A 14796-nucleotide genomic window follows, 5' to 3' on the forward strand; every position below is an offset into this window, starting at 1 on the left:
TAACTGATCACTTTCTACCACCATATCAGTTTTTTTATGAATTCCCTTGGATATTAGAATGATCGCAGGATCAAGAAAAATCGGAGATATCGCTTGTTTCGCGCTAACAGCACCGCGTAGTGTGCAAAAAGGATAGCCAACCGGCAGTTACGGTCGCCGACAGCTGAATAAACGCAGGGCGTAGCCTATGATGCTCATTGCTTCCCGATTGCTTCTTCGGATATTATTATCGGTTAACTCCGCGATCTCATCGGCTGAGGAGCGGTAATGAAAAGCTCAGTACCCGCTGCACCCTGCGTTTCTTAGCTTATCGGTGATTAGAGTGACTGTAGCTACCAACGTTGCCTATTATTTTTAATTATCATATTTAACCAGATGCGCGTCACGTTTCATTTTACTTGTCAGTGTTCCGAGTGTTTTCAATACAAATTCGGTAAATCCAAGAACGTTGGATCATGTTCTAAATTGCGGACAAAGCGCTCTGTAAAGCTATGGATTATTTCGAGCGTTTTCCTGCTTCCCAAATAATCGACGGCGAGCGCTGCCCTCTGTTCTATGATTCGTATTATTATCGGCGAGGCATGAAAGTCGTATCAGAACGATGAGATATCATCGAGGTAATTTTGAATCCTTTTAAAATTGCTCATTGCGAGATTGCAGATTTTTATTTTAAAGAAATGAATATGAAAGAAACACCGAGCAAAAATTACAAGAATTGCTAGTTGGCGTCGATTCGATGACATGACTTGTATTTGACATTCATAGTAAGCCCAAGAAAAAGGAATAATAGTGATAAAAAAAGAACAGAGAGAAGAACAAAGTCTCAAACACTGCTGCGAAACACAAAGCTGTGTATAAAACTTAGTCGTTCCGTCCCTCTGCCAACTCGCCAGCTTTTTTCCCCCTCCTTTCCTCACTTTGTCCTTCAACTTGTATGTTCCTTTTACATCCGTCTCACGAAAGCACAAGACTACTTTCGTGAGAGTGTAATTTCTTTCGTTGGAGGCCCACAAGGTCCAGCAATGCATTCCTGACTGGCTATTCCTCATTGAAGGGCTTGTGACTATGAAAATACTTTAACCCTCAGATGCTAGCCAAACCCTGACGCAGTTTTTATCACTCGTTTTGTCCGCGTTCACTGCTATTTCTTGTGTATGCCATGTACCAGGCAATAAAAAAACAAAAAAGCGTGCGTGACCGAGTGGTTACCGTGCTTGACTGTCGCGCGGAAAGTCTGGGCTCGATTCCAGTCAGTGGAATGCTCTTTTATTTGTTATTTCAACATTGCGTTCTCGTGTGTTCGAGAAGATTCTCGTATGATCGAGTTCCGAATGTTCCAGTCGCCGAACAATCTAGGCCGATTGTTCCAGAACCCAACGCGCGTACATAAGGGACTCCGCGTGCTGATCTGCAGGCAGTCTCGCCCCAGCGTTCGACTCTGCTGTTACGCCGACTTCGACGCCCGCGACGCTCTCTTATTATCTTCTGTACCACTTTATTTTTGGCACAAGTTCGCCACATTAAACGTTTATTTCTTCCTCTTTATTTATTGTTTTTGGTCACTACCCGTGACAATAGATTCTGCTTTAGAATTTGAGTAACTGTCCTCCCTAAGCACATATTTTCGTACGATTCTGAAAAAGAAATATTTCAATTGCATAAACGTACGAGTCATTGTAAGCACCATTGGACCTCAGTCACACTGCCAAAGCTTCATAATATCCGAACCCTTTGTTCGTTCTTCAATGGCAGTCTGCATCTTCTCGATGTTTCCACGAGTGAAGTGCTGCTTCCAATCGCCCATCACTCCCTTGCGGAGGATATGGATTTCGGTCGATTGGCAAACCTGTTGGTCGCTGATTACCTGAAGCGGCTGAACATGTGGCGAGTTGTTTGTGATACACTCGGTGAGCTCTATTGGGTTCATCGTCAGGATATTCTTCATAAAATCCACGGTGCTCTTCTCCAGCACCTGCTCAAACACGTCCCCGTTTTCTTCGAGCACTCTTTTGTGTTCTTCGCCCAAAAAGTCAGCCAACCGGAGGACAACTTCTTTTTTGTTTCTCTGAAGTTCTTCATACGTGATGAAAAACACGTTCGGGTCTTCTCTGTGGTTGTAGCCAGAAAGAATATGCTCAAAGTAGTCGCCAAAACCGACCTTTGCTTCGAGAAAAGCGTCAAGAAAGTCGTCGAATGTTCCGTCCATGAAATCTATGCCGGGACATTCTCGTGTCATGTGGTAGTTGGACACGCAGCAATCCCAGGGATTCCGTGCCACGTAGATGTACTTTGCCTTTGGAATGAGGCGAAGTTTACTCATGGAAAAATGGGTCCGGAGATGTCTGGGGGATGAGGACGACTTGACTTCCATAATTTCGAGGAAAGGAACCCTCTCAAAGGATTCGTTGTACGTTTTCACCGACTCCCCTCTGGCCAAGATAAGCTGGATGATTTGCTGCACCCAGTGTGTCCCGGATCTTGGATACGACACCTGCGCAAAGACAGAAATAGAAAAAAAATTAACAAAATGCCAAGGACGAATGGAAAAGAGGAGTTGAGACACGCTGGACTTAACCAGACATATACAAGTCAATGAAGAAAATAAGAAATACCACAACTCTTTCCTTACTCAAAGAATAACTAAGTATAACACTCGGTTACCGAGATTCAGAAGTATTTAGGCTGACCCACATACGATGTATTCTCAACATATTTATGCGCGTTTCAGCGGGCGCGGCATTTGGCGGCCAATTTTTTTACGGAAGGGAAGAGGGGAAGGTCGGCCGAACCACACACGCCACTTTTCGTCGACGTCTCCTCGCCGTTTGGTGCAGTGTGGCCCGATTCGCTCTTTTCATAAAAAGAGGCAAAATGCAGATCAGCTGCTCTATTATTGCTTTCCTTAAAGGGTCAGAAATAACTAAATGTTAATAAACCTCGAAGCCTAATTGGCTAACGCTTGTCTTAAGAATGTTCCCTGCCATGACCGCGCTGCCAACAACTCCAGGGAGGAGGACGGTCGCTATCTCTGCCAAAAACCCTTCCTCTTATAAGTTTTTTACACGCCGACCGCCACATAGATGGATCGTGTCTTTTGTCTCAGTCGTTAATCGCTCGTTTGAAAGAGACAGCGATTTCTTACAGGTAGCCGAAAAACCGCTGAACACTACGAGAAAACGCCATGCGAGCGCCCATTTCGGCAGTTCAGTCAAGCCATGCTAGCCGGCTGCAAAGATAGGCAAGCCGATCCTCGAGTAACTTCCAGCTGTCAACTCGCGAGCTGAATGGCTGGCACCGCGCTGTATGCTTCCGGATAGGCCACGCCAAAATACTCCGAAGCGCCGAGATCTGTTTTGGTCAGATCGCCGAATACACGCGTATTTACGCCAGCTTTGAGACGTCGAGGAAGCCCCGACGCCCACTCAACGTCGGGATTACGTCCGCCGAAACGCCCGTAGATACGTCGAAACTACGCCCTATGTGGTTGGCGGCAAGTAGTGCATCGTACTATCCCGCGGCAGCCGTGGTGACTATTGGTGACTGTAGTCCTCCAACGTTTCATATTCATCGTATACCCATCTTTTAGGTAGCTTTTAGATTCGTTTGCTGTACTGCAACTTACAGAGAGCTTGCCTGAGCGTTGTCTGTTTCGTAGATAACAATCCGCGTATGGGCAGCCCCGGGCGTCGAATGCGGGTTGTCAGGGCTGCCTGCCTCTTAAAGAACTGCCTCTACTGGCTTGCGGTCTGGTGGCTTAGCCTTCAGGGTTTCCTCTGGCATCTTGATTGTCGTGGGCAGAGGGATAGGAACTGTTTTGATGGCAACGTAATCTGGTAGCAAGACCCGTTCCTGGCCCTGAATCTTGACCAGATACTTCGAGAGGCTGACACGCCGTAAAACGGTGTCTTCAGACCAAAGTGGATCGCCTAGCTTGTTTCCACTTGCACGAACCTTGTCGCCTGTTTCAAAATCTATCTAGGAAACCTTTTGTCCTTGAGGTTGCCGCTGGCTAACTCTGGCTGAAGGATGTTTAACATTGTGCGTGGCTTCCATAACGAGAAGCGTTTGGCTGGTGTCTTACGTGTGGTACGGCATGGCCGGTGTTGTACCGTTCAAGCCGGCGGATAAGGCTCCGCTTCACCGTCTGGGCGAGCTCTTGTGCGGTGACATTTGACGCCGGATCGTAGGGGGCTGTCTTGATGTGCTGCACGGTATTTGCACTGCGAAAATCTGTGAAATCAACAAGCCACGAGCTGGGGAGCATTGCCTCTCTCAGTTTTCTCCGGAAGGCCACAAGGAGCAAATAATATGCGCAGTATTTCCACATTCATTGAGGCCTTGGTTGTGACGGTAACAATCTTTGGAGAAGGAGAACAAGGAGTAAAAAGGACAAACACACATCTTCAAAAACAGCTAGGTGATTGGTGCGCGACCCGAAAAAATTTGCCTGGTCCTGGTATCGAACCAGGGAGCTCTCCGTATCCAGGGAAGCACTCTGACAACTGAGCTAACCAGGAGTATGACGTCAGTAAAGCAACTGTAACACTTCCGACTGCAGCGACTTAGGGTTGACTACTTTGTTTCCCCATGTGATGTAATCATAACCCACAGGAGCTCATCTTTGCAAAGGAAAAATTGTGACAGCTTGTCCGTTGTCAATTTCGCAGGCCATCCATTTAACACAACAAAACATGACCTTCGAACAAGTTGCGTCTTTCCTAGTATCGGCGCGTTTGTTACCAGACGACTCAGGCAATTCTTACACTTTTTAAAGGAAGCCACTTCTTTCTCTGATGTTTGGAAGCGTCAATCGCGATAGCACGTCAGCGTTTGCCACATGCCCTTCTTTTATGTTGACCCATTGGTAACGAAAAGCGGCGAGTACACTCTAAAAAATGAGAAAAAGATTGCAAAGGCGCATTTTCCTCCCTTCTACTGACGCACTCCCAAGCGGACACGCGAGAACAAAGGAGGAACAAGACGTCTCTCTTCTTCTCCAGGCAGACGGGAGAAAGCTTTCGCCCTCCCGCCTAATCTTCTTTCGGTTCCGCTTCCCAGTCCAAACGTGCAGTGCATTTGGGTTGCATTGACATTTTTACCATTAATTTTATCAAACAAGCAAACGAAGGCGTTAGAAGCAGTGAAGTTCAGGAGCAGTGCCAGCAGCGCTACGTACACTGGGCTAAGATGGCCGCCTCCGGATTGCGGAACGACATGTCGATGTTGACGACTTTATGGAAACCGCGTAAACTGCGTCCAAGACAGGCAGGTTTTGCTGCCGGGTGTCTGGGTGCCTTCTGTGCTGACTTCGGTTCTGTTTTCCGATGCCGAGTGCCAACCGGCGTTCAACGTGGTTCTGTATTTCTGCGTGTCAGCAACATAGCAGCCATAGCAGCAACATCGTGATGGCAGTGTTGTACGTTGCAAACGAAGACTGGAATTATCGCAGATGTGGCCGTGTGTTCGCGTATCTGTGGTGTAACAACAAGATGAGATGACGTAAATGACGGGCATTGATACCGCTGGTCGGACCGTAATCGGAGGGGGCGGGGTGTCGCAGGTTGACATTTCGCTTTACATTAAAGAGTTTGAGACCGCTTGAGGGACTGCGGTGCAATCGATCGACCTGCGGATAGTCAAGTTGGAACGCTGGTTTGAAACATAGCTTCTATCGTACCGTGTAGCCAATGTGACTGTCGCCTGCGATATCCTGTGGTCTCCACCAGGAGTGTGATTGCGCTCCGGAGAAAGGACTGAACAGTATGAAAATATGACGGAAAGTACGTATCTGTACTGTTTTGAATTTTAGCATTAAGGGAGGATGGTAGGTAAAATTGACAAAAATAAAAAATATTCTGTATTTTTTTTTTGTTTAAATATACTATGGTTCCCGAACAAACAGCCCTCCATATGGCGCGCTGGGATGAGCGCTAGAAGTTTTCGGGCTCATTACAGCATTGCACCGTACACTTAACACCAGCCGCAAGTCGCGGCTTTGACCTCATTCAAGTTGATTAAAAACTGATTGCTCTGCCCGTGAAGCATCACTTCCAGCTGAGCGAACACCCCTCTATAGCAGAGTTGTGCTCGTTACTTGAAAAATGTAATGGATTACAACTACAAATTACCGAGCCTCAAATGTTATGGATTACCGTGTCAACTTTCGTAGTATGCCCCCTCTTCATCCAGCAGATCTTTATTACAATTGTCATCGCAACCCGCTTCAGTATGTTGTTCTCGTATCTCACATCCTTCAAGCGAAGCAACTGATTCTCCACTTACAGATGCCCTTGGTGAGAACAAGACTTCTTGAGGGCAGCCTTCAACAATGACATAATTATGCCTGTCTTGACCAACTTAGACCAACAGCTCGCCTGCTTAATAAAGTTGTCTTCACTTTTAATGCTTTTACGATGTCCATAAAAAAATAAACGATAATGCGTCTCTCATTAATTTTAACTTCGTTATAGAACAATGAATAGTCACGATCGCTCATTATGGACTTTAGAATTTCCGATGTAAGAACATTATGCAACGAATAAATTTATACCAGTTTGATATTCACGCTTGTAATAAAAAAAAGGCTTCCAATAAATTTAGTATTATCGAAGAAATACCCACATTGTATAATTACCTGAATATATAAGATCAATATTTCATTAGGAAGAAGAACTACAAGAAAATGGAGAAATAATATTCAACGACTCCATACATGTGCATAAAAAGTGCGAATGAATATGCGAAAAGGTTCGATGAATTAGAGCATTTTTTTATCTCAGGCGTTAAAAAGTTACGTATATGTGTGATTACAGTATCGTAACAAGATTTCTGAGTGAACATTCTAATACTTATCAAAAGAAATAAAAAAAAAAAAAAAAAACGGAGGACGCTCACGGGCAACCATACTCGTATTCTTTCTATTTTAGGTACTCATAATTACAACACGTTCGTCTTAACCAACCTCCTAATCGCGACAACCATTTAACTTATAATCGGAGCACTCACAATACGCTATAGTTCAGGTAATTCTCCAGGTGTAGACATGTAGCCCGCGAGATAAAAATAAAAAACAAAAATCGTACCTGTATAATATCGCCCTCTTGCGGTTCAAAGGTCGGAACTTGCCGGTAAAGAGTGGGGTTAAAATAGATGCAGCAGGGTTCACCGTCGATGTCCTGAGTCACGGGGACGCGTCTGGGTGTGGTCATGTCTGCGCAGGTTTATGTGGAGTCTTAGCTTCAATCAGGAGGGCCTAGTGAGAAAAAAAAATGAATGTCAACATTCATCTATACACAAATATGTTGTTCATAAACAAGCCCGCGTTCGCCCACACGAGGCATGGGCACTGCGCGTGCGCAAAAACCAGATGCGTGTGAAGCGACTGCGCAAGCTGCGGTAAAGAGCCTGAGCGCGCAAGCTGCGGTAAAGAGCCTACTGATTTGAAAAATACAAAACAAGATTATTATCAACGCCTGTTTGTTCGCGTCCAGAATGAGCCCAGAAAAGTATGGGAAGCGGTAAATACCCTCACAAACAGTAGCAATCGCGCCACAGAAATACAATCTGTGATTGTCGATGGCAAGCATGTGAGCGGTTTGGACTTATCTAACGCAATGAACGAGCATTTTGTAAAAGTTGGCCAGTGTACTGCAGATACGCAAGCATATTACAACACACCTATGACGACGTCCTTAACAAACTCGATAATGTTATCACCAGTCACCCCACAGGAAGTAGAACTACTAATAACAAAAATAAAAAATAATGTAGCTGCTGGCATCGATGACATTAAACCAGTTCCTATTAAATACGTTTACCAAGATATTAGCAACGTCTTATCGCACATCATAAATTGCATGTTAGAAACTGGTATATTTCCTGAGCAACTTAAAATTGCTAAAGTTACACCTGTCTACAAAGGGGGCGGAGAATACTTACAAAATTTTCGACCAATTTCGGTCTTGCCTATATTCTCTAAATTATTTGAGGGCGTCATACAAAGCAGAATAGACCAATTTCTATCTAAGTATCATGTGATTAACAAATCGCAATATGGATTTCAGAAAGGTAAATCCACTGAGCAAGCACTCGTAGAGGCAAAGGAGAAAATAATATACAATATCGAGAATAAACTATATACGCTAGGAATTTTTTTAGACCTAAGTAAAGCGTTTGACACTATACAACACGACATACTCTTCAGAAAACTACATACATATGGAATACGTGGAATAGCTTTGGCTCTCACAAAAAATTATCTTGAAAATCGATTCCAATTTGTTAAAATTAATAACATTGTCTCAAGTACAATGGCAATCAAATGCGGAGTCCCACAAGGTTCAATCTTAGGTCCCCTTCTTTTTCTTCTATATATAAACGATATTACAGCAATCACGGGATCTCATGAGCTTATTTTGTATGCGGATGACACCAGCGTATTTTTTGCAGACTCATCCAAAGCCCAGTTAGAACTATTGACAAATAGCTTTCTTGCCGACCTAGCTACATGGCTTCAAGCAAACAAGCTAAATTTAAATACGAAAAAAAACGAAGTATATACTGTTTGCACCTAAAAACAAACGCGACAGTATCAACTTAGTTATACATTTTAAAGATGAAATTATAGAACAAGTCCTCGAACAAAAATTTTTGGGAGTTTGGTTTAATCAAGAGCTAAATTGGAACACACACGTGAATAAATTAAGTTCCGAGCTTTCACGGTCGGTTGGATGTCTATATAAAATAGGGAACCTTATACCAACATGGCTAAAGAAAAACTTATATTATTCGCTCTTTTACTCTAAGCTCTGTTATTGTCTTCTAGCGTGGGGCACGACATCGACCACAAACTATAACTCGTTGCTCACACTGCAGAAAAAAATGTTGCGCTTACTTGAAAATTATAAGGGTAAAATACAAGACCTGCATACTGCACCACTTTTTAAAAAATATGGCATTCTTAAGGTCAATCAGATATATTATTTTAAATTATTACAACTGATTCACAGACAAAAACTATATGTGACGGATTTAAGTGACGTAACGCATGCATACCCTCTTCGACACACATATAGGCGGCCCCCTCAGACCCATACAAATTATGGAACACAAACAATGGAATATCAAGTCAGTAAAGCTCTGAATAACATTAAAGACCACATAAATTTTAATAACAATTTTAGTAAATTTAAAAGGGATCTCAGGACACTCATGGTGGGCAGTGATAACCCCTTATTATTTGAATTTGCATGTAATAACTAGTTGTTTTTCTGGTATATTCAAAAAATTAATATAGTGTTTAATACTAAGCGTTAACTTTGTAAACTGTGTGCTGCTGGAAAGCGCTGCTTTGGGGACAGGGACCTTTGTCAGGCTTTGAGCCTTTAGTCTCTGTCTCCATTTCGGTTGATTCCGGAAAAAATAAACATTCATTCATTCATTCATTCAATTACAAAGGGTTTCGAACTGGTCAATCGGGGCCACGTTGTTCACGGGCGGCGTTTGCGATACGAGCCGAGTGGCGATAGATAGCGTTGATCGTCTGCAAACGCCTTCGCCTATCCTCCTGCTTTTCACCTAACCACGCGAAAACGAAGCACATGCGCACTTGCGACCGATCGCCGCAGAAGATTTACCCCACTGAATTCCGAACACTCCCCATGGTTCACGGTGCCATGGTTGGAGGTGGATCCTATCTACAATCTAGGCTTACTAGTGCGCGGTGCCGACAGCAGCGTTACCTCAGTAGTGTGGCGTCAGAGAGCTATATTCATGGCTTGTTTTGACGCCACATCGCGTATTTTTGACCACCATCAGGGAGAGAGGAGGAAGCTACTTTTGTAGGAATTTTGAGCGACGGGTTAATTTTCTATAAACTTCTAGAAGCAGATAGCGACGTCTGGGCAAATCTGGGAGACACAGAGGAGGTTCCTGGTAAGAGGAGAGCTCCTTCTTCCCTTCTTCTTTGGTGGCAATCGGAGCGGTCTTTGGATGACGTCATGTGCAATCCACGTGTACTTCCTGACACCGTAAAACCTGGTTCAGACAGTTGCGTTTGACTGCGTTTGACTGCCTTGCGGCTGCGAGAAACCACGACATCCCTGCTGCTTATATCGCGTGCCAAGACAGGCACGCAGCCAGGGGGGGGGGGGGTGCATGGGGCCGGGCCTCCCCACCCCCCAAAATCTTCCATTTTGCTGGGGCCTGCTCTCCCCCCCTCTCCCTCATACAGCATTTTGCTATGGCAGAATGGCAGAATGTGACATTCTGCCAAGGAGAGGTCGGATAAGGTCGCCATACCACACTTCGTCTTCCAGCCATGTTCTGCCTTTCCTGAAGCGCGAGTACAGTTGAAAGAATTGGCCGGTCAAATTTTGTATTCGAGAAAACAAATAAATATCATTCTTATTGTCTCGAAAAGCATCGTACGCGCAATATCTGAACTTTATATGCCCCTCTGCATGAGTAATTGAATGTATACTGCTCCAATCGCATTCTTGAGTAAACGCTGCTTTCGTTGGCAACATTGAAGCTCTGATGTCACACAACACAAAGCGAGCATTCCTAATCCTGTCTCGTCGTTTGCCTGCGAGCGAACGCCGCAGCGTACTTCGTTTTTGTTGTTGCGCTCGACTTGTTTCGTGGATAGGTGAGATTTTTGTTGCGCGGTTGGGTGCCACAATTACTCGGCAGCACCTGCTAGCCAAGACGGGACGTTCCACACTTTTCCGCGAGGAATGCAGTGACGAGCAAAATGGATCGTCGCCGTGCGTAGGGCCTGGGTTCCCGTCGAGATCGAGATCCCGCTTATGCAGCAGTCATCTCACAGAAGAGAGCTCCGAGCTGAGCTCTAAGCGGACAGAAGGCTCGTAAGCTGAGGTGTGATGCTGTGCCAACGATATTCAATTACGTCCATCCACTCCTGGCCCAAATCAGATCAATCAATTTGATTATGCAGCGAAACCCAAATCTACAGCTAGGCCATCTGGAAACTATACCAGAAGCTGTATTTAGCACGCGTCCAGCCAATTCTGTTTGGCCCGCATGTGAAAATGGAGCGTGGGTACGACTCACCAAGCTCGTCCGAGTCAAGTGACGACATGCATTTGAACGATTCGCCGTCTGCCTTCGACCCGCGGACATCGCCTCTGAGGGAACGACCCGCAGCCTCATCACCGATCCAGTGGATCCGCCGATATGTATACCCAGATGCCACCTCGTGTACCTATAGGAGCCGCTTCAGAGGCAAAATCTTCATCCTTTGCTTTACAAGAGCTCCTAGTTCGATCGCCATGGCCGTCGCAGTTGTGTTTGCGCGAAACAGCATATGTTTGCTCGAAGCTTATGGCTGTTTTCGAGTAATATCCTACTGAAAGGCGTGACCTTTTTTTGCACATGCTTGGGAACTGCATCACAGAAACCGTATTTCAGTAGGGTACAGCCTAGCAGACTATATAATTCGAAACAAAATGCAAGACATCCATCGACCAACACTTGTTATCCTAAGCATCCGACAAACCTTTGCGTTCTGTGACGTCACAGAGAAGCTACGGATGTCAGCCATTGACACTGGCGAAATCCGGGGTGCAGTTTCGGACATACACTCATGAGAGGTTTAATTAATAACGGGAGATCATATATCAAAATAAAAATGACGTTCGTCTACATGAAGGCTCCCCCGACCTAACGACCGCCAACACTTGGGTACTTCCGGTTTCGACCAGACAATCGCTTTAAAGCACTTCGCAAAATCCACTGCTTTTTGACAGAAGCCTGCTGAATAATTTAGAAGCTTTTTGTTTTATATGTGTCGAGTTTGACGCAGAGTTGATGTTCGCTCTCGCTCTGGTTTGCAGTCTGTGGAGAAATGGCCATTGTGCTTATGCGCGTGGTCGCAAAAACCTCGTGTAGCGCAGCTCCAACTGTTCACAGAGCGACGCCCTTTGGTATAACGAGACAAGACGGTCCCTTCATTTGACTGCTGCGCGCGCATTACTATGCTGCCCTTTCTTTACAGGCTTCAAATTCAGTCCCGGAATTTTTTTTAGTACACCTCGCATGTTATCTTCAGTGTTGGGAAGTAGTTTAAATACGTACTTCTAGTAGGATTATACAACCTGTACTTTACTTGAAGTACATTCTGTGAATATGTACTAGTCAGGGCTGTAACCAGGGGAAGGGGGATAGGGGGTTCTGACCCCCCCCCCCCCCCCCCCCCGAAATTTTTTTCTGTGTACGGCCCTGGTCGGTGCACTGGCAGCCAGCCGATTTTAATCTCCACCTCTGCGCACGCGCAGTGGCGCCGGTCGGCTACCGGGTACCAAACCGGGACCGGATCTCCGGTTTGCTGTAACTCTCCATTATATGCCACCGATGCACATGATTCATAGGCGAAAATAAGACAATAGACACTTTCAAAATGGCCGCCGTTGTCCCCGAACCCCCCCCCCCCCCGAAATTTTTTTCTGGGTACGGCCCTGGTACTAGTCGTTTACTTAAAGTATTTTTTTCTGGTACTTTCAAAGAAAAGTACAACTCCTGAATTCAAAGTACGTTTCCCAAATTCGGTCTTATTAAATTTGAATCACAAAATGATGCTTTGTCAACTCTCAAGAAATATTGGGAGGGATATTCTACTCTCACCAGAAACGCGAGCAGACGACGCATTGCTCCGCTTGTACGGACAGATGGCTTTCCCGCAGCATTTCGAACTTAACTACTTCTCGCTTGCTCTAACAAAATACGGTGTATGGCCATGGGAAAACTCGCTATTGCCTTTCGAGATGTCATCTGGTCATTTCCCTGAGTGAAGTAATGGCGGCTATGAGACAGATACAAGTAAGTGCCAAGTATAAGTTGATTTTGTTCAATAGTTCGTGAGAGAGTGTAAAACAACTACTCTTTGTCCATTTTACTTTCTTCAATATTCGCCGCCGTTTCCAAAAAAGCTCTGATGCGCCCCCGATTACCCCTGGGGCGATCAATGTATACGACTTAAATAAAGAAAACACTGTATAGGAAAATAAAAGGAATCAAATATTGTGTTAAGAAGTACTTGTATTTTTACTTTGAATGTACCTTTATTTGTACAATCTTACTTCAAGTAATTGCGCTCCCGGTGGACTTACTAATTTACTTGAAGTGGATTGTCTGTCATTCACTTTGTACTTTAGATCGAGAAATTTTTGGGTTTATTTCACTCAACACTGATTATCTTGATAAGACGCACACGTTTCAAACGCAAAAAGCATCGCTTGTTCCTTCGACTACCAAATCTTGTAACAACTACTTCGCGCTGCATATGAACAATACGCAAAAATTCAGTTTTTTTTAGGTGAAAATGAGTGTACCCAAACATTAAAAATGTAGTGAAAGGACTTCTCTTGTCAAAATAATTAAAGGTGAAACAAGATAGGTATTATACAGCATAAGAAAGAAAAATACAATTCGTGCCAAAGTTTAGGAAATTAGCTATTTTTTAAATTTGATTAATGTGCCTTGCAAAGTATTAGCAGTAAAAAAAGAATAAATATAATTTTTATCTTGCGCTTTTAGACATAAATCTCGCAACTACGAAGAGCTCCTGAGCAAAACTTCCTGTTTCGCAGAGAAACAGATTAGCCCGCGTGTTGACTGTATACCACTCTCCGCAGCCCTGACCGAAGCGTTTGGTGCTGCTCCGTAGCGTTATGCCGAGGTCAACACCCCCCCCCCCCCCTTCCCCCCCCCCCAGGCCGCCTTTTCGAAGAAAACTACGTACAGTGGCGGCACTCGGCTCAGTGGCACCCGGAGCGGCAGCACACCGCGACCCCTCCCGCTCTCCCCCCTCCCCCGCTCTCGTGGCCCGCCGCGGCACACCCCTGAGCTCTGCACCCGGGAGAGTCCGCCGCCCCCGCCCCCCTTCTTCCCCCCCCCCCCCCCCCCCCCCCCTTCCCCGGCCCGCCCCTTGAGACGCCACTGACTACGTACTCTCGTTTTGCTGCTGATGGCATAAACCCATGCCTATATGAGGTTGACGCCCTCCGGATGAAAAATACTACGTTGAAAACACGCCCAGCATGTCAACGGAAGCTCACGGAGACAATAAATACGCTCGGCACGCACAACCAAACATACGGAGAAGCACCTGCGGATGATCCCGGCTAGTTCGACCCCCTGCCATAGTCGAAACAAAGATCTAATGAATGAACGTTGTCTTCTGACTCACCGCTGCCAATTTCATCCACAACATTGATAATTCATGCGCCAGAATCGCGAGTCAAATGACGTTTTGGATTAGCGTCGGCGACGGCGTGTAACGATGACACCGAGACGTAAAGTAACGTGAAAAATCGCCCCCTCGCGACAAAAGAGAAAACGAAAGAGAAACTCAATCTAGCGTTTCTGTGTAATATCCTAGATGGCGCCACATGCCTGAAAACGGCGGTGATTATTGATGTAAGGGATTTAAAAGCGGCGGGAGGCACTCATTTGATCGAATGACGTTTTAGCGAATGTAGCCCCGCCCCCTACATTTGATCGAATGACACTTTAGCGAACGGCGGCGCTCATTTGAGCTAATGGCCCTTTGCGTCTGTCGCGCCTCTTGATTTCTGTCATTTTTATCTTTTTCGCTTCATTCATCGTTTCTCACGTAAACTCTGACAATATACCGAGTGCGACTGCAACCTGACCGCGTTTTCAAGACAGCGGCGTCTACGATCGCCGCAATGGCTGGACTATGTTAGACTGCGCGAGGGACTTACTGTTTCAGATTGCAGGGGGAGGCATCGTCGCGACACAATCGTAGCATGAAAT

At 45.4% G+C, this 14796-nt stretch overlaps 1 protein-coding gene across 1 annotated transcript; it reads right to left on the reverse strand.

Moving 5' to 3' along the window:
* Nucleotides 1-1599: 1599 nt before the first annotated feature.
* LOC120850583 (sulfotransferase ssu-1) lies at nucleotides 1600-7247 on the reverse strand. The gene is made up of 2 exons (XM_040223120.3): nucleotides 7083-7247; nucleotides 1600-2491 (listed from the first exon to the last, which is right to left on the reverse strand). Exons 1-2 carry the CDS (start codon nucleotides 7206-7208, stop codon nucleotides 1694-1696), a joined length of 924 nt encoding a protein of 307 aa, XP_040079054.1. The 5' UTR covers nucleotides 7209-7247; the 3' UTR covers nucleotides 1600-1693.
* Between the last annotated feature and the right edge of the window lie 7549 nt (nucleotides 7248-14796).

Source organism: Ixodes scapularis, unplaced genomic scaffold (assembly GCF_016920785.2).
Source record: "Ixodes scapularis isolate PalLabHiFi unplaced genomic scaffold, ASM1692078v2 PGA_scaffold4__175_contigs__length_147842914, whole genome shotgun sequence".
Taxonomy (NCBI): domain Eukaryota; kingdom Metazoa; phylum Arthropoda; class Arachnida; order Ixodida; family Ixodidae; genus Ixodes; species Ixodes scapularis.